The following is a 20692-nucleotide window of genomic DNA, read 5'->3' as shown; positions in this document are numbered from 1 at the left end:
TTTTTCGCTTTCTCCTTTTCTGCATTTTTCCATAATGAATATTCATTTTTATAATGGAAAAGGAAAAAGTGCAAGTCCAAAGAGAATGAGGGGCTACATCACAACATCATGAACACAACATTCCACAGCATGTGCTGAACTCAGCTCAAATGAGTCCAGCAGCCGTGCACAGCTGTGGACAGGGAGAGGCAGGGCTCAGGGAGCGACTGGCCAAAGGCGAGCTCGCCTTCGTCACTCCACACCAGAGGAGTGCATGAGGGCCCCTTTCAGAGCTGGGCCAGATTTTCCTCTCAGGCAGGCCAGGGAGGGGATTTATAGGCTCAGAGGGATCCAGACATCTGTGCTTGAGTCTACCGGCAGTGCTAACCTTCCTGGTAAGAAGCAGACAGAGCGCCATGCAGTCAGGCTGTCCCTCCCCAGCGTCCACAAATGCTGCCTTTGTGTTGGGGCACAAGCCCCCAGCCCATATGGGCACAGGAAGCAAGAGAGAACAAATCCTGCAGTGTCTTGCTGAACTGTGGCTGCAAGGACCACTCACATGTGTGACTGGGCTTTTAACATTTTTGGAAGTGGCTGCCAGCCCAGAGCTCTCCTGATATCCTCCTGGGCTAACTTGTGGTCTCCCGAGGAACCAGAGGAAGGACTGCTAAGTGTTCCAGCACTGATTAGAGCACCGTGTTTGGGCTTAAGTCATCTCTTCTATAATTAAAAGAATCCAACCTGAGAGACATAATTGAATATCCAAAGGGATATATATGTCTCTAAGGTGTCAGAAGCCAGGGAAAAGGAATACTGCAACAGAGAACCAAGCTGCTCAATTACAGCCTTGAGTCATTTTTGGAATAGAAAAGGCATAAATAATACACACATATGGGTAATGGATGGCTGCTGAGAGGTTTGGGGCAGCTGATACACTCTTTGTTCTCTGTTTCTCCCTTATTGGAAAGGGAACCAAGACTTAGACAAGATCGGAGAGGATGTGAAGTGAGCCCACTGAGCACCCTTATGGGGCCAGCTCTTCCCCCTCATCCTTACTGCTCCCAGGCCCATTAAATCAGCATCCAGCCAGGCACAGTGGCTCATGTCTGTAATCACAGCACTTTGGGAGGCTGAAGTGGCGGATTACCTAAGGTCAGGAGTCTCAGACCAGCCTGGCCAACATGGCGAAACCGTCTCTACTAAAAACACAAAAATTAGCCAGGTGTGATGCTGGGCACCTGTAATCCCAGCTACTCGGGAAGCTGAGGCAGGAGAATCACTTGAACCCAGGAGGCGCAGGTGGAGGTGAGCCGCGATCATGCCACTGCACTCCAGCCTGGGTGACAGAGCAAGACACTGTCTCGAAAATAAATAACATAACATAACATAACATAACATAACATAACATAACATAACATAACATAACATAACATAAATAAAATAAAATATCAATTACCACCTTCTCTCAGTCTAGCTGGTGAGGGAAACTATTATTGAGATGCTAGGGCTGGAAATAATGCCATAGAAGTTGCACCATGTGCACCAAGGTGAGTTACAAGAAGACATGTGGGGACAAGCTGGCATTCTCCATGCTTTGCAAATCATTCTGCAAACATGGCTGCTAACTCTGCATACAACTTGAGGGGTGTATTTCCATTCACTGTCCCCCCAAGGACACACTCAAACATAAGCACATTGCTCAATTCTCTCCATATCTATGTACATTACCATTATGAATAACTCTTCTGTTTCTGCTGGGTTGTTTCTGGCCAATATATAAAGCTTAGAGTAAGCTATTTATCACGGAATTTGAAAAAAGTAAATTAAAAACTTATTTTGCACTTTGGGAGGCCCAGGCAGGTGGATCACTTTAGGTCAGGAGTTTGAGATCAGCCTGGCCAACATGGAGAAACCCCATCTCTACTAAAATACAAAAAATTAGCCGGGCATGGTGGCAGGTGACTATAATCCCAGCTACTTGAGAGGCTGAGGCAGGAGAATCGCTTGAACCCGAGAGGTGGAGGTTGCGGTGAGCTGAGATCGTGCCATTGCACTCCAGCCCGGGCAGCAAGAGTGAAACTCCATCTCAAAAAAAAAAAAAAAAAAAAAAAAAAAAAATTATTTTGCCAAAAAAATCTTTGAGGTTTTAAAAACCAATTTCCACATGTCAGATCCTCCTTTGGGTCTGGCTTTCTCATCCTTGTTTGGCCTCAGTCTGCTGGATTTCAGCCATGGCTTGATTTCTTTCTGTTCCAGTTCTCTAGGTCAATGTAAATTTCTGAGGTGAGCAAATGTTTCCTGCACTGTTCCCTGTGAAGGAACCCCAGAAACAGAAGAAAGAAATTTTGCCTGAGAAGCCTAGGAAGCCAAAAGAAAGATTTTGAAGGTGTGATAACAGATCTTAAAGCAGCCAGGGCTGGGCTGTAGTGGGAGGCACAGATTGTGTTCATCCTAGGCCCAGGAGCACAAACACAAAAAGCCTACCAACTAGGCAAGGCAATGACGGAGAGTAAAGGGCCAGGTGTTAGAAGGGCAGTTGGGAGAGGTGGGGACATTTGTAGGTGATGGTTGGCTGGCTGCCTAGGTCTAGCTCATTACTGCCATGTGGGAACACAGCACTGCAGCAAACCTACCAAAAGGCAATTCTATTATATCTGGAACATAGTAATATGAGGGCAGGAAGAGCCTAATGCCTGATGAGGGCTCATTCAACACTGATTGAATGAATGAGGGCCTTCCTGGGCAGAGGGTGGACTGTCCTGGGAGCAATAATGGGGAGAGATGGCTGGTAATTTGGAGGTCTCACAATCAAGGGAGGAAATAATTGCAGGGTGAACTTGAGCCACAGCCACTGGGATGGAGAGGAAAGGGTGAAATGCAGTAGACATTCTAAAGAATTTTCAAAAAGCAGTACTCAGTGAAAGACCAGATGTGCAGGACTAGGGTGGTGATGAATCTTCCAGGGGATGCCTGCGATGAACTTGTCGAGAGGGCTGAAGGACTGGTCACAAGGGAGAAAAGGTAAACACATCCTTCTTCACTAGTTTCAAAGCCCTTCGTCTTGCTCTCCCAGACGACCTGATTTTCTCTTTCCTCCATTCTCCCACAAAAGGGATCAGGGGATTAACCAGGGATCCAGAGGCCCAAGTGCTGAGAGAAACAGACCCAAACCTATAGCTAATTAGGTGGGGTATTCATTCAGGAGAAACTGCAACAGAGTTAACAGAGGAACGGGCAGGGCAGGGGAAAAGCAATGGAGAGGAAGCGCATCTCAGGAAAGTGGCAAGAACCACTTGGGCTATGTGGAGTCATGACATATTGGCTATATGGTAGGCAGGCAAGGACAGAAAGGGCTGAGGGAGAACCTCAAACAGTTCTCGAGTCATGGATTTTCACAGCATGAGGCATGCCTTGGGTTCTGGTGCCCAGTTTTCTTAAAGACTCAGAAAGCAGAGATATAAAATATTGCCAAGCAAAAGTATTCAGGACAAATACATCACAGACTCAAGACTGCTGCTCAGCTAAACCAGGTGAGCCTTTTCATGGCATATTTTTTGTGGGCTTCAATCTAAAAGAAAATTTGTATAATTATCAAATTGGGTCCAAGGACTTGGATAAATCTCAACGTTCACTTTGAAAGATACAATTCATCAACAGTTTAAGAACAATTATAACTACTTGTTAACTAAAAAACTATCATAGTAGCTAATATTTACTACTTAGTTAACTAATTCGAAGATTAATGATTGCTAACTAAGGGCCAAGGAGTTATGCTATGCCCTTTAAATGCACTGTCTTGTACATCTTTACAATGATTCCATGAAGGTTTGGTGGCATCATGGCAAATTTACTCATAAGGAATAGAAGCAAGACCCACCTGTAGGACGAAGTATGGGAAAAAAAATTTTAATAAAAAATAAAAGCAAGACCTAGAGATGTTAAGTCACCTGTCCAAGGTGAGCCGAAGTTAGAACCCGAGGTACTTCCACTCCGAGGTCCTTAGGTCCTCGTTCTAAGCCAAGGGTCAGCAAACATTTTATGTAAAGGGCCAGATGGTAAATATTTTTGGCTTTGTGGGCAATATGGTCTCTGTCACAACTACTCAATTATGCCATAGTACAAAGCAGCCATGGACAATAAACAGATGGGCATGGCTATGTTCCAACAAAACTTTATTTATGCATACTGAAATTTGAATTTCATGTAGTTTTCATGTGTCACGAAACAGCACCATTCTTTTGACTTTCCCCCAAGAATTTTAAAAAGTAAAAATCAGGCTTAGCTTGTGAGCCATAAAAAAAACAGGTGGTGAACTGGATTTTCTCCACCCAATGCAGTTTGCCAACCCTGGTTGAAGCTACTAGGCTCTGTTGCCCTCCAGCTAACATCATGTGCTGCTTTCCTCAGGAGGCCCATAGATATTTCAGGAAAAAAATCACGTGAGAGTATGTCTGGATGGGGCACATAACTCTGAAATACAATTGTGGGGAAAGGCCCAACTACAACAGCTCTGGCTCTGCATGACCCTTGACTGCAACTTGAAAAACATCTTTCTTCCTCCAAGTCTCCTCACTTGCGCTCTTCTATTGAAATAAGCATTGATTCAGGTCACTCTGAAACCAGGGGAAATTCTAGGTAGGCTGGGGATGTTCCCTCCCATACACCATGATTTCCTGCAACCATAGGCCCTGTGTTCCCTTCTTACCTGCAGGGTTTGACTGAAGCGCTTTAATGGCGTGGCCTTCACGGGCGGGATGAGGTTTGCTAGTGACGTGACTCGGGAAAGGGGTTTGACCCGTTTATTACTAGGCTCCTATAGAGTTAAAAAAAAAAAAAAAAAAGTAAAATGTCAAGGTCAATTGCAAAGACAACATAACTCCACCATACAACTGTGTTCCACTCCACGAGGTACTGGCTGTACACTGATCTATGGAATATAAAGTGTCACGTCTCACTCTCGCTGTATGGAGATGACCTGGCTTAGGAGGCAGGGAAGGAGAAATGGCAGGCAGGGATGTCAACAGAGGCAGTATCTGGGAAGACAGAAAAGGAGCAGGATCTGCTCCTTATCCCTCACCCCCAGTATCTGCCAGCTTTTAATTCAGAAGCTTCCACTTAGTAGAATCAGTCTCCCCACCCCTTCTGTAGAGAAAAGCAGCCTCTGATTTCTCACCCAATGACCTTGTCTTTTGTTGCTTCTGGTTTCATCTTTTTAAAAACCTTTTCCCCATCTTGCCTAAAGCCACTCTTATGCAATGGCTTTCCCACAGCACCAACATTGTTTTCTTAGTTCATTAAATTAAAAAAAGATTTTAAAAAAAGAAGTTCTATTACTGCGCTCTTAAGAAAACATCTTTGTATCTACAGCATATTTGAAATGCACATATATTTATAAATTATAACCAGACAGCAAAAGAAAATGTACAGAGAAAGAGCCCTACCACGGACATCGGTTTCTATACTATATATAGCCACAAGTTTTGAAAATCACCTCCACATAAAACATTATTTGCAAATCTGCAAGTTACTTCAAACCAGGCTGATAGGTGGGAGGGAGCCTACCCATTCCAAGGACTTTGCAGACAAGAATTACATAAATTAAAAAAACAGGCTGGCTGGGCGCGGTGGCCTATGCCTGTAATCCCAGCACTTTGCGAGGGTGAGGTGAGTGGATCACGAGGTCAGGAGTTCAAGACCAGCCTGGCCAAGATGGTGAAACTCCGTCTCTACTAAAAATACAAAAATTAGCCGGGCGTGGTGGCAGGTGCCTGTAATCCCAGCTACTCGGGAAGCGTGGGATTGCTTGAACCTGGGAGGCAGAGGTTGCAATGAGCTGAGATTGCGCCATTGCACTCCAGGCTGGTTGACAGAGACAGACTCTGTGTCAAAAAAAAAAAACAAAAAACAAACAAACAACAACAACAACAAAAAAACAGGCTATGGGGAAGAGAATGATGATAGACAAAACATTTTACAAAGACAAAGAGAAGAGTTACCCTTGTCCTCCTAAGCTCCATCTGACCTGTAGTAGATGCTAGACAGCACATGAAGATAACCAAATTTTGACGGACAAAGCCTAAGTAGCCAATTGTGGTGGCAAACCTCGATCATTTCCAGAGGGAGCCTCTAGGTATTCATCTTTCCTTTTCAGCCATTGCTTTCAAAGTTTCGAGGGTTAAGGCAGAACTTCAGATTCTCCAGGACATCTCTGCATCCCCGTTCTGAACATAGTAGGTGCCTGGAAAAATCTTTCGTGAATTTGGAATCCTGCTGAGACACTCTCATGTCATTTTATGCCCCTGCCAGTCTCAGAAATCAAAAGCCTTCTTTGAAATAGACTGTCTCCAAGCTTTCCAGCATTTACATATAAAAATTTAAAAACTTAAAAAAAAATTCAATGCAATCCCACAATGTGGCCAGGAACGATTTCACGATTTCTCAAAGCAGTTAAATACTTTTCCAAGACGGAGAATGCAACCAGGCTGCTGGGTACCTCTCCGGCTTCTTAGCTTGCTAAGCTGAACAGACAGCAGAAAACTCTCAGAACATTAGGAAGGCTCAGTTCCAAAATGCAGAGGATGAATCTCCCAAGATGAGAGCCATTGCGTGACAATGATTTAAGTGCTGAAGGGAAAGATCTGACAGCTCTTCTGCTTCAGGTGACAGTGCCCTTCAGGATGCTCCCTGTCCAGTGCCAGGCTCTTGAGCATTTGTGCCCAGAGGAGGGTTTAAAACATTTTTTTACGTCAGAGCTGCACCACTGGCGTACTGCACACACACACACACACACACACACACACACACACACACACACACACTGCCTCTTAAGCATCCCCTGAATTTGTCTAAATGGCTCCTGCTTTGGGCTGAAAATGCCATGTTGGTGGCACAAACTGCATTACAGCAAGTGAGGTGACAAGGATTCCCTGAGGGAGCAGGACCTGGTCTCAGAGAATCCTGCCCACTGACTTTGAGTCTTTCTGTTTCTCTCTTTTTTATGGTCAAAGCTGCTGGGTCACAGATTTTTATATCAGAATGGGGAGGCTGAAAGGCAAATGCCAACTGGGTTCTCTTGTTTTAAAAAGGGGCCAGAGAGCACTGCACGCTTGACAGGATGGGGGATGGTCCAGCTGTGTTCCACTTGCTGTGTCATCTTTTCTAAGGTTCTGCTGACTTTGCTGTCCATTTTGCATGACCCAGTCGGACAGGCATTTTCTGCACAGCTATAAGATGTAGGTTCAACACAAATGCCAGCCTCTCTGCAGGTTGAGTGCAGTGCTGCTACGTGAGATTGTAATTAAAACTGATTTCCTAAGGCATTGCTGATTTGGATGTAAACATCGGGCTGCTCTCTGGCAATCTGACATTCCCAAGTAATGAACAATTGAACCAGAAGCCGTTGCTGTGTGATTTAGTGCTATGATCCAGCAATGTAAGCAGGTGCAATTTCAAAACCAGAACACTTACAGGTAATTGGATCTATGGGGGAGGCTTTATGCCTAACCCACATGAGTAAAATATGAATTATGGTGTTCTCCTTGAGGGTTTCTGTGAGAATAGAAGATTAAAAAAATTCCTGGCCTCACTTGATTTTTCTTTTCCATTTACTCAATATGTCTCCAGCTACATTTTACTGCTGTCTAAAGAGAGCCCTCAGGGAAAATGTTTCCAGATTCTTGTGAAATAGCTCTACTGAGAACTAGCAAATGCAATCGCAGGGATGCTTTCAGGCTTTACAGAGAGGTAACAGAACACAACCTGCAGGGACGCTTCCTAGTCCAACAACTCAGCTGCCAGACCAAGCTGGGCAAGGTCAATGCTAAACCCAGGAACCAAGTGTCCTGTTTCAAGTGCAGACACCAGCCCCACCATGTGATTTTAAGACAGGGCAGAAGGGTATCTCACTAAAAAAAAGGGTATCTCACTAAAAAAAAAAGAAAAGAAAAAAGACATTGAGCATTCTGTATAGACAGTATTTTGTGAATAACAGTTTTGTTTCATCTTTTCTAGGCCTCATAACTTTTTTGTTTCTCTTGTCTTATTGCACTGGCTAGAACCACCTGTATATTGTTGATTACAAGCCAAGACAGTGGGTATGCTAGTTTAATTTTTGGTTCTACGGTGATTATTAATAAGATTTCATCATTAAATATTTGCTGAGAGCATGGGAGAGGCACCCTTTATCATGTAGAGAAAGTTCTTTTCTGTACCAACTTTGCTGTGAATTTTTATCATGAATTGGCAGTGGCTTTTATCAAATGTTTGTTCTTCATTTAGTCAGAGGACAAGAAAAGAAAAAAAGGAAGAGAAGAAAAGAAGGGAGGGGTGGGAAGAAGGAAAGGAGAATAAAGAAAGGCATACAGGTCATATTTTTTCATAAAGAAGCTGATTTGACAATTTAAAATATCTTGTGTTTAATTATGAACAAAGGAGAATAAAACACTGCAATTTTATTCTTAGTATGAGTTTTTTTATTAAATAGATTTTGATATTCCTTCTCTAGGGGATACAATGATTTTTATCCTCTCCTCATTCTTCCCCTCAACAGGTAAAAGCCAAAGCAGACTGTATGCAATGTAAGAAAATGCCTATCCTATCAATATAATCTAGCATACTTTTTTATCCCTCCAAAAATAGTTCCATTGAAACAGACATGGCATACAGAACTCCCCACTTATTTTCCCTGCACTTCCTTTTTGCAGCCAGAGTGGGGTGAGGAATAGTAGGAATATCATCCTTGTCATGTCTGCAGCTGCCCTGAGACTCTACCCCTATTGAGCCTCAAACACCATCCAGGAGCGGCTGGAAATGTAGCCACTGGCATAAGGACTCAGGCTGCTGCATTGCAGGGCAGTGTGGCTCTCACCTGCTTTAACATCTGGCCAGGAGCAAGGAAGAGGTGAGAATTGATTGTGCTAGCAGGTACTCTTTACCCATGAGTTGACGGAGCCAAATAAAAAAAGTCTTTCAAATGTTTGGAAATTCCAGGAAAGCCTTTTCAGGGTTCTATCTGTGTGCCAGGTGGTGTGTGGAAACTGTACTCCCAAGGGTCATGTATAATCCACCCAGGAACCTTCTAGGTGGCTTTCATCGTCCTCATGTTAAATAGGAAGTTACAATCTTACAGTGACTGAGAAACTCTAGCATAAACAAATAATAATAATGAGCTAATACTGGTAGCAGGAACTCAGCTCAGTGCTTTACATATAGTTGCATATTTAATCCTACTAACAACCTTACAAGTTAACTACTATTACGATCCCTATTTTAAAGATGGAGAAACTAAGGCATGTAGTAGAGCAATTTGCTTAAAGCCATTCAGCTAAAACAAGGTGACCAGGATGTAAACCCAGGCAGGCTGACTCCAGAGCCCATGCCCTACCCCAGGGCCTGGTTAACTTTTTCTGTAAGGGGCTACCCAGCCTCTGTCACAACTACTGATCTCTGCTTTCGGACACAAACAATCTGTAAATAAATAAGTGTGGCTATATCATATTAAACATTTATGAACACTAAAATTCAAATTTCGTAGTTTTCATGTCACAGAATATTCTTTGAGACAGGGTCTTGCTCTGTCACTCAGGCTGGTGTGCAGTGGCACGATCACGACTCAGGGCAGCCTCAACCTCCCGGGCTCAAGCAGATCTTCCCACCTCAGCCTCTCAGGAAACTGGGACTACAGGTGCTCACCACCATGCCTGGCTAAATTTTTAAAAATTTTTTAGAGAAGGGGTCTTGCCATGTCTCCCAGACTGGTCTCAAATTCCTGGGGTCAAGCAATTCTCCCGCCTCAGCTTCCCAACGTGCTGGGGATTACAGGGTTGAGCCACTATGCCCCACTTACAAAATATTATTCTTTTGATATTTTTCAATCATTATAACATGTAGACATTATTCTTAGCTTGAGGCCCATAGGAAGTCAGCTGTATTCGGTCTTCAGGCCATAGTTTGCTGACTGCTGTTTGCTGACCAGTCATGTCAGCCTCGGCTTTTCTACTGTAACATACCCAAAGACAACACTCCCAGGCACTGCACTCTCCCACAGGCACACCTAGTCATCAGGCTCCAGTAGATAGCATAAGCTTGATTTGCATATTCTCCCTGCAGCTGGACATGCAGGGTCCTCCCCTGATAAACAGGGGAAACATTTGACTTGCTTTTTATGTGAGTAAACCCTATTTTATTGCATTTTATTCTCTTAACTTTCTAAACACAATGCCAACTTTCCTTGACCATTTTAATATATATATGAACAAAGGACATAAAAAGTGATATAATGCCTGGGATCTACTTCAAAATAATGACAGTGGAGAAAGAGGATGGAAAAAGAGGAAAACAGGACTGGTCACAGGTTGGTAGTTATCAAAGCTAGGTGCCAGGCACAGGTACATGACAAAATACATGTCAAATGGTACATGTATTTGGTACATGCCTGCCTATGGTACATGTTGAAATAAAAAGGTTTTTTTTTTTGTTTGCTTGTTTGTTTTTTTGAGACGCAGTCTGGCTCTGTCGCCCACGCCAGAGTGCAGTGGTGCGATCTCGGCTCACTGCAAGCTCCGCCTCCCGGGTTCACGCCATTCTCCTGCCTCAGCCTCCTGAGTAGCTGGAAATACAGGCGCCCGCCACCACGTCCAGCTAATTTTTTGTATTTTTAGTAGAGACGGCGTTTCACCGTGTTAGCCAGGATGGTCTTGATCTCCTGACCTTGTGATCCGACTGCCTCGGCCTCCCAAAGTGCTGGGATTACTGGCGAGAGCCACCGCGCCTGGCCAGTTTGTTTTTTTTTAATGAACATAAAATTGTTTTGCAAGTGTGCCAGCGAATGCTGAACCGGAGTAGACAGGTGCCGTCTGTGATTTTTTTACCTCAGTTATTAGGAAGGGCATAGTGAGAGAGGATACTAAAGAGACAGACATTATCCAGAATAGAAGAAACCTATTTTTGTGTGTTTGTTTTTTAAAAGTCCCCACTACTGAATTTCAATAACTTCTAAATAACACACACCAGAATAGGGGAAGCTCCATGTGTTGGGAAAGAGAACGTTGGGAAAGCTACTTCACAGCATTTAAAGACAGCAACCCCGTGGAGAGCCATGGGCCAAGTCACCACACCCCCTGAAGTCTTTTATTGTATTGACTGGCTTAATTCACTCTCATTAAGAAACCCTGGCCAGGTGCGGTGGCTCACACCTGTAATCCCAGCACTTTGGGAGGCCTGGGGGGCAGCAAATCATGAGGTCAGGAGTTCGAGACAAGCCTGACCAATATGGTGAAACCCCATCTCTGCTAAAAATATAAAGGTAACGGGCGCCTATAATCCCAGTTACTCAGGAGGCTGAGGCAGAAGAATCGCTTGAACCCGGGAGGCAGGAGGGTGCAGTGAGCCAAGATCGTGCCATTGCACTCTAGCCTAGGTGACACAGCGAGACTCCGTCTCAAAAAAAAAAAAAAAAAAAAAAAGTAAATCCATTAATGGTTTTCCAATCACTGAACTCCATGACAAAAAACAATCCAGGGGAGGTCAACTCTAATTTATTTTAGAAACACACAGAAAAATAAGGGCCCTTCAAGATCAGCTTGTCCATGGACAGGGGTACTTCGTGTTCCTGCTATATATATTTTAACTTGTGAGCATGTTTTGTTTTCCTGTGAATCTCTTGCAAATTCATGTTTTTCTCTCAATTGATACAATAATATAACCTACTAACGAGGCTAAAATCTCCATTGTTGCCAGATCCTCACTCCCCTTCTGCCTCTTACTGATCAAACAAATGTAAATTAGCTCATTACCCTACAATTGCCTTGACTTTACCACCCCTATTCCTCAGGGCCAAAGGGTGGTTCACATCATTTTACAGTTTATGCCCAAGATTCTCACCCTGCAAGACTTATAGGCTACTACAAATATTCTTGTATTCTAATTTCCTCTGATACCTCCTATTGCGAAGGCCTTCCCCACCCTTTCAGGGTCTCTGTTTGTTTGCCCACTGGACAATTCTTTTTTTCTTTTTTTTTTTTTTTTCTGGAGACAGAGTCTCGCTCTGTCGCCCAGGCTGGAGTGCAGTGGCACCATCTTGGCTCACTGCAAGCTCCCCCTCCCGGGTTCACGCCATGGACAATTCTTTAATTCCTGCTTCTGCCTCTTCCCAGCTATAAGCTTTACTTCAAATGGTCCCACTCCACCCAGCCTGGGGGCACTTGACAGCTTGCTTTGTATCTTTTCTTTCAATGAATTCCTACAGATTTTCCCTCTTGTGTTAATGTTTTTCTAACAAAATGGTTGAGAATGAGCCATATTATTTTTATAGATTTATCTATTTTAGTCTGGCTCTCATATTCACTAATCTTGTCTTAAGCACGTTACTTACTCAGTTTCTTCAACTGAAAAATGGGGAAATAACCTCATAATACAGCAGTGAGAATTCTGTGGGTAGGAGCTATGCTTTACAGGGAATTTACAATCTGCGCAGGTGCTGGGCGAAGAGCTTTGTAAGGATTTGCTCTTGGCATCTTCAGAACATCTTATGAGAAAGCTAATATCATTATCCCCATTTTATAAGTGAGCAAGCCAAGGTTCAAGGAGCACAAATACAAAAAGATCACGTAGGCCGGGTGTGGTGGCTCACGCCTTTAATCCCAGCACTTTGGGAGGCCAAGGCGGACGGATCACCAGGTCAGGAGATCGAGACCATCCTGGCTAACACGGTGAAACCCTGTCTCTACTAAAAATACAAAAAATTAGCCAGGCGAGGTGGCGGGCACCTGTAGTCCCAGCTACGTGGGAGGCTGAGGCAGGAGAATGGCGTGAACCCCAGGGGGCGGAGCCTGCAATGAGCCGAGATCGTGCCACTGCACTCCAGCCTGGGTGAAAGAGCGAGACTCCGTTTCAAAAAAAAAATCACATATTTCAGGTAGAGGCAAAATGTGGACCATGTACTGGACTATACGCCCCTGCTTCATTATTCTGCCCAAAAACAGACAGATAATGACGATGAGCACATGGCACAGTACTTTGTGAATAGCAAGATAATTATCAGAGCCTAGAATAGGGCTCACAAATTGGTATGTTTTTGCTAAAGATTATTCCCCCTGTCACCTTTGCCTCTAAGAACAGGTGAGCTTATCTAGTCCCTTAATATGAGCATACTCTTTTTAAAGAAATTGATTTTGAAATAATCTTAGATTTACAGAAGAGTTGCAAAATTAGTAGAGTGTTCCCATACATCCTTTACACCACTAGCTCTAATGTTAACATTTTACATAACCACAGTACATTTATCAAAACTAAGAAGTTAACATTGGGGCAATACTATTAACTAAACTACTCACAGAGTTATTGGGATCCTACCAGTTTCTGTTTTCCCACTAGTGTCCTTTTTCTGTTCCAGGATCTAATCTAGAATCCAAAGTTATATTTCTGTCCAATCTGTGATATAGTTCCTCTGTCTTGTTGTCTTTCATGATCTTATATCAAAATACTAGAGCTCTTTAATTGACACTTGTGAAGAGTACTGGTTGGTTATTTTATAGAATGTCTCTCACTTTAAATTAATCTTATGTTCTCTCACGATTAGGTTCAGGTTATGCATTTTTGGCAAGAACACAACACAAAGATGTACCCTTCCTGGTATATCATATAGGTGGTACACCATGTTGCTAAGTCTTATTATTGGTGATGTTAACTTTGGCTACGTGGTTAAGATGGTCTTATGGATTGAATTATGCCCCCACTGAAAGATAAGTGTAAGTTCTTACTCCATATACCTGTGACTGTGACCTTATTTGGAAATAGGATCTTTGTAGATAAAATCAAGTTAAGAAGAGTCACACTAGTTTAGAGTAGGCCCTAAATCTAATCACTAGTGTCCTTATAAGAAGAGGGAAATTTAGAGACACACATGGAGAAGATGGCCATGTGACAACAGAGAGGTGGAGACTGGAGTGATGTATCTACAAGCCAAAGAACACGAAGGATTGCCAGCAAACACCAGGAACTTGGAAGAAGCAAGGATTCCTCTGCAAGTTTCAGAGGGAGCATGGCTCTGCTGACATTTTCTTTTCTTTTCTTTTTTTTTGAGACAGAGTCTTGTTCTGTCACTCGGACTAGAGTGCAGTGGCACAATCTCAGCTCACTGCAACCTCCACCTCTGGGTTCGAGCAATTCTCCTGCCTCAGCCTCCTGAGTAGCTGGGACTACAGGAGTGCACCACCACACCCGGCTAATTTTTGTATTTTCAGTAAAGATAGGGTTTCGCTATGTTGGCCAGGCTAGTCTCAACTCCTGACCTCAGGTGATCCACCCGCCTTGGCCTGCCAAAGTGCTGGGATTACAGGTGTGAGCCACCACACCCGGCCTCTGCTGACATTTTCATTTCAGACTTAGCCTCCAGAATAAGACAATAATTTTTTGTTGTTTTAAGCCACCTAGTTTGTGGTACTTTGTTATAGCAGTCATAAGAAACTAACACAGGTGGTGTCTGCTGGATTTCTCCACTGTAAAGTTAACATTATTCTCTTTGTAACTAATACATATTTTGGAGGACTTTGTGACTTTGTGCCTCCTTCTTAGCCCAATTTAGGGAGTGTTTACTGGTATGTGCAAAGTGCCTTAATTGAAGTATACAGGTGTCACTGTTGTGGGGAATGTCTCCCAGCTGAATAGGGAGAATCAGAAGGTTGAGCCACAAAGAGTCAAGAGAGTCAGTGTCAGGTGGAGCTGGCAAGGAAGGAGCAGGTGAGGTGGCTGGAAGGCAGGGCATGGTGCGATGGACAATATAGGAACGTAGGACACATATGCAGCACTGAGGAGGCCTTCATAGAGCTGCTTGATCAAAGGAGGAGTAAGACTGTGGGTACAGAAAGGGGAGCTGCCTTCGAGCTTGCAAATGACTCTTCATCTTATTTTTCTGGAAATAGAAAAAGATAATAATAATGAAATAATTGTTCCTAATTCTAAAATTTCCATTGAAATTTTTTTTTTGTTATTTTTTCCCCTGGCACAGAGCTAACTGACCTGGTGTCACCTGTTCCCAGAAGATGAAAGACAAACAATGAAGCCCAAATCCCAACGGAAACCTGGCTTCATTGATTAGGCCAAATGTGTTTCAGAATTATTGGTTTTTAACCCCCAAGGTGAGAAAAGGTCTTCAAACTCAGAACTATAATTTTCCTCTTGAATGCTTATCAGTGATTTCAACAAAGGGACTACAAGCTTTGTCGACTTTGACAAACCACCAGGAACTGTTCCGGGAGGCATCCCTGCTATCTTTGTCTTGGCTAATCTCAAACATGGAAGCCACATTCTTGTGTTTGTTTTCTCCAGCCGTGAGTTTGGTTGCCAGTTGCTTCACATTAGGCATCCAAGGGGGATTTGATTTCCTTTTTGATAAAATGGCTCAACTCTTTCCTCCATATTAAGATAAGGTGCTATGAGGAAAAGATCCCAATTTCCTTCTTAAAAAAAAAAAAAGCTGGGGTTTGTTTTGTTTTTGTTAATGAGGGAACAGGGACAGCCTGGATAACTAACATCCACAGAACACCCTGAGTTAGTTCAGTCTCAAACCCAAGCTGCAGACAGGCTTTCGGGCTGCTGGATTGAGACTCCAACAATCTCTTGCCCCGTCTCATGGAAGTGCTAAAGAGCAGATGATGAGAGAAGTCACAAGAGAGTCTGGACAAACCCACAAATTAAACCATCAACTCTCAGGTGCATAAAACTGAACATATTAATGTTAGAGGGTTGACGTTTATTCTCTGTATATCAAGCTCTGTCTGCCTAAGCCAGTCAGCACCAAAAGCAGATTCAGCACCTATGGCTTCTTGGCCAAAGTCTCCCTGTGAGGTGGTTGCTTTCAGGGAGAGCCTTGAATAAGGGAAAGGTATAAGGAGGACAGTTGGCAGTTGGCTGAGCTCACACAATGCTGGCAGGAGCCTCTGAAACCATGCTCAGAGGCCCTGCCCAAACCAGCTTCCCATAAAACGCAAATTAAAAAAACAGGGGTAGAAAGAAATCACACTTTATGACAATTTCTGTAGTCCTCCTAGCTTCATTTCCTCCTGGCCTCCCCTGCTTCCTTCAAGTCCAAAACACATGGTAGCAAAATACTATAGCTCTCTACTGTTTGTATAAACTGAATGGCAAAATGAAGGAAAGGTGGGGGTAGGGGGCGAGAGAGATGGATTTCTTCCGGTACACCTGGGAGAAGCAATTAATTTTACTACAGATTTGGAGAGGGCGAATGTTCATGGCATACCATTTTGTTTCTGAGAGAAGACTCAAGCAAGTTATTACCTTTATTCTTCTTGGTACCATTGAGTTTTTGCCCCCACATTGGAAAAGTAACCTGTCCTACTTGCCTGCCATGGGGAAATTCATTTTTGCTGAGTGAAGGTTTATGGGCTGAAAAAAAGAACCTTGGGAAATAATTCAGTAAAATACAAGACTCTAAGAGGTGAAGCAGGCAGCAGCCTAGGTTACAAACATAATCTCTAAGCAGAGCCAGTAAAATGAAACAAAACCACTGTTTCAGACACTATTTCTGGCTAAGGTTTCACTCTGCAATAACTTTCAAAGTTACTCGTTTTAGTCAACATTATAAGGGTAAGTCAACATTTGTCCTGGCAGCAAGCCCAAATCTATTATTTTATTAGTCTGCTACTGGTTAAATTGGCCCAAGATTAAACAATCTAATAAATAGCCCTAAAATATTGAAGTTTAGCAGAAAACCACATTCAATTCTCTTTACACAGGATGTTACTATTACTTAACCTTGGGCAGAGGGAGAAATGCACACCCACACCCCTGTTAAGTTCCTTTTAGCAAACACCAGCCCCCATTGCCTGAAATTCATCTTGGTCATGCCCAGACATGATGCTATAGACCTTCAGAGAAAGAGGAAGCCAAATATTTAGCTCTCTCTGCGGTCCCTGGCTCCACATCTGCCTTCTGAGGCAGAAAGGGCCAGATGCTCAGAGCTGGAGAACTTTAAAGAGTTCAACCTCTTTAAAAATTAGGAGAGTTGCCAGCAGCATCAAGTCTCTGTGGCCCTTACGGGAAGGCCAGCCATGGGCCCAGAGGATGTTTTCTCACATCAGATTATGCATTTTTGGCAAGAATGCCACAGAAATAACGTGCCCATAATGCCACACCCATCCCCCGGTCTGGAAAATGGGGTTGGACATCCCTAGTTGGATGATGCCAACAAGGCACCCAGAGGTAGAAAAGGTCTCCTGGTCACAGCCACAGGGTCCAGAGGACGGTCTCTGTGACTTTGGGGTTCCGGAGTCAGTCATTTCCTACTGACTTCTTGGAAACCTTTGGGTGGAATATATGTTCTGCATTTGTTTATCTCTGTAAAAGGGATTCCCTGGCTTCCCCTTGGATGGGGTTGGAGGAGAAGGGGGAAAAGGATGCCACTGGGAGTTCCATTCCTGCTTCTTTAAGGACATTTTCTGGGCTCTCTCAGAGCTTAGGAATAATCTGAATGCCTCTGCAGCAAGTGACAAAGTTCTTATCACTCTGGCCCGAAGAGTGCATCGATTCTTTGCAAAGGATCTAAGGATAAAATATGAGCCAACCTGTCTGGTCAGAGTGCAATACCCTATGACCTTGGGCCCAAAATATAACCTCTATAAGCTAGTTTCCTCTGCTGTGAAGTGAAGATGACTTTCCTACCTCCTCACAGAGTTGTTGGGAGGATCACAGGAGACTAGGTGTATAACATGCTTGGCAGATACCCACCTGTTAGTCCTCAGTAAATATCAGAGTATTGTCCTTATTTCTGATGTCCTGGGAGAGGCATGGTCTCTCTGCCAGCCTGCGCCCCTGCCCTCTTCTATTCCCTGCAGCACTAGATTTTGTCTTGATCCTTCCGGGACAAAGCTGGAGTTCCATGTCACCTGCCAGAATCATACCAATAACTGCTCTGGCCACTGAAGCTGCTACGAGACCATGTATTTTGATTCCACATTCCTGCCTTCCTTTTCTTCCTGTGGTTTTATCATCTGTTTAGTCAAGCTCTGGCTGGATACAGCAAAACTAGCAGTGGTCTGGCAGGATTCAAGGCTATACTGGAAGAGAGGAAAGCAGTAAAATCTCTAGATAAGGACCCAAGTCCTAATCTTGGGTCCTTATAGATGTGTCTTGAGGTTTACATTATCCTCCCACCCGCCCACTGCCACCGACACTGCTGAATTATGGACTAGAAGAGCTGGTCTCCAGTCTTGCCAGATCCCAGTACTGTCTGGAATTAGGCAATGAGAGGAACTCTGGTCATTCAACCCATGTCAGATGTGCAAGGTGAAACTTCACAAAAATAATGTGTAACCAAGAAAGGACCACACAGAACCACAGAAAAGTCCTCTCTCTTTCGCATCCATCTGTCGTTCTTTGAAGCTCAGCATTATCTTAGCTTCCCAGAAGAGGAAAAAGAAGTACAGAGATGAAAAAGGATGCGCAGATCTTAATCTCAGTGTCCCAAAGGAAGGACAGACTGTTCCAGCTGAATCTGGGATGATCAAACACATCTCAGGTAAGCAAAGCTGACAGGTCTGTCATCTGACTGAAAACTAGACAGGGACCAGGGATCCCAACTGGTTGCTGGGTAAAAACTACAGGGACGTCTGACCAAGGGCACTGGGTCTGCAGAAGAAAATGGATCCCCTTCTCTTGATGTCTAGTTGGTTTCTGTTTTTGACAACAACAATGATTTTGAGCAGACAGGCCTTGCAGAGATGTGACCTCCAGAGAGAAACACAAAATACGTTCAAGGTGCTCCCTGGTAACTCCCAGCTGTCCCTTCTAGCACAAATTATCCCTTCAAATGTTTGGTCCATGTGTGTCCTCAGGAGCACATGCCCACACTTAGAACCAAGGGACACAGCACCTGGGTGTTTTAGAACACTCTGCTCCCAGCCGAGAACAGAATACATTGAAATCTGATTATTCAGAATGGAAAAAGCTACTAGTCAAACAACTACATGGGACTGATTAAATTGGAAATAAATTTTTAAAAATCTAAAACTTTTCTGTTTTTGGCTTTCAGCTGACATATTACCACCCACTGAGCAATGGTATGCAGAAAAATAAGATGCAAAGCATGCTGTTCAGGAAACTGTGAGGTAAGTAAGCTAAAACGGATTCATTTGGCATTTCTGTTGCCCCCACACACCCCAAATGAGCAGATGAATAGCTTCGAAATGTTATTCTTTGGGAGGGGTGTATGTGCATGTGCATGTGTGCATAACACAAAACTGATTTCATTTGTTGAGACACTTTCCATTCTGTAGTGCATTTTTAATGACAAGAATTTAAAAATACCCAGTAACAATGGATTTTTCCAAATGTTCGTAACAAACACTGGCTCTCAGTGCTGTACATTTGCAACCTTGAAACATAGTGATTACGTGTTATTTTGAACTCTCAGCAATTAATATGCAACCAGATGTATCATTATCTACAGTTGATTAAAATGCAGAAGCCTGTGAATATAAAAAAAAAACGATGTAGCACACAACAAAGAAGGCAAGGAGCTCAGAGACTCAGCTCTGCTCCCAGCATCACTCTCAGCTAGTTTCAATTCCAAAGAGATAATGGGGAAAATGGGTAGACAGTGGCAACTGACTTAAAATGAAAGAATAAGGCCGGGCGCGGTGGCTCACGCCTGTAATCCCAGCACTTTGGGAGGCCGAGGTGGGTGGATCACGAGGTCAGGAGATCAAGACCACGGTGAAACCCCGTCTCTACTAAAAATACAAAAAATTAGCCGGGCGTGGTGGCGGGCGCCTGTAGTCCCAGCTACTCGGAGAGGCTGAGGCAGGAGAATGGCGTGAACCCGGGAGGCGGAGCTTGCAGTGAGCCGAGATTGCGCCACTGCACGAGACTCCGTCTCAAGGAAAAAAAAAAAAAAAAGAATAAATACAAACCTGTGATTTGGTTGTTGGGTTTTGTTAAAAAAAAAAGTTGGCTAGCCATTGTAGAGTCAGTGGTAAGGGATGTCAATAAAAGTTTCCAGAAAAGACAAGGACATTTTGGTGGTAAAATAAAAATGGTATTTATTTCTGAGGCAAAGGATGCCTGTAGCAGAGAGCAGCAAGGTTCTCAAGTGTTTTCCAATATGGGTCATCTACAGAGGGGCAGAGGGGAGGATTCCTTTGAAGACTGCTGGGAGTCTAAACTGGCAAAATAATTTCCTTGGTAAAGGTTTCCCAAGCACTGCCAGGTTGGGAAGGGCACAAGGATGGAGTGGAAGGTTCTTCTTTTACATACCAGTCCCTCCTTCCCTCTGCCCCAACATTTGAGTCAAGCGAGGGGTGCCCCTGAGTTTGCAAAGCAGGACTGTGCAGAGGGCCACCTGACCCTGCAAAGCTTCGCTCAATTGTGATTAAATAAATTATACCCTGCCAAGGCACTTGCCTACTAATAGACTCTAACAATTTTCTAGAAACAGAGCAGTCATCCTGCTACACCTGACGCAGGTGTGACTCTTGTGACTCTGAAGCACTATGTAAACAATGAGGGAAGCCTAGGAAAGGGAAGGAGGAGGCACCAAGAGCCATGAAGTCACACATGCTCTCATCTATGCCATACAGCAACCCCGTTATCCTATTTCATAGAGGAGGAAGCAGGTGTTCAGAGAAGTGAGATGACTTCCTCCAAGTCATTCCCAGTAATTAACTGGCAGTGGTGAAATCTGAATTCAAATCTACCTGCC

At 43.7% G+C, this 20692-nt stretch overlaps 1 protein-coding gene across 8 annotated transcripts in view; it reads right to left on the bottom strand.

Annotated features, from left to right (window-relative positions):
- The window catches only part of ARHGEF3 (Rho guanine nucleotide exchange factor 3), a 349457-nt gene that overhangs the window by 43018 nt on the left and 285747 nt on the right, over positions 1-20692 (bottom strand). For 7 of the 8 annotated variants that reach the window (XM_058439116.1, XM_058439113.1, XM_058439114.1 and 4 more), the window contains one exon: positions 4685-4792. In XM_058439116.1, the coding sequence (XP_058295099.1) occupies positions 4685-4792 (108 nt within the window). Of the gene's footprint in view, positions 1-4684; positions 4793-6081; positions 6706-20692 lie in introns of those variants that run through there. The other variant, XM_032153954.2, reaches the window with a different exon arrangement.

The sequence above is a fragment of the Hylobates moloch genome, unplaced genomic scaffold (genome assembly GCF_009828535.3).
Source record: "Hylobates moloch isolate HMO894 unplaced genomic scaffold, HMol_V3 SCAFFOLD_5, whole genome shotgun sequence".
NCBI classification, from domain to species: Eukaryota; Metazoa; Chordata; class Mammalia; order Primates; family Hylobatidae; genus Hylobates; species Hylobates moloch.
Note: the sequence above shows the minus strand (reverse complement) of the source record. Positions and strands in the feature narration are given on the sequence as shown.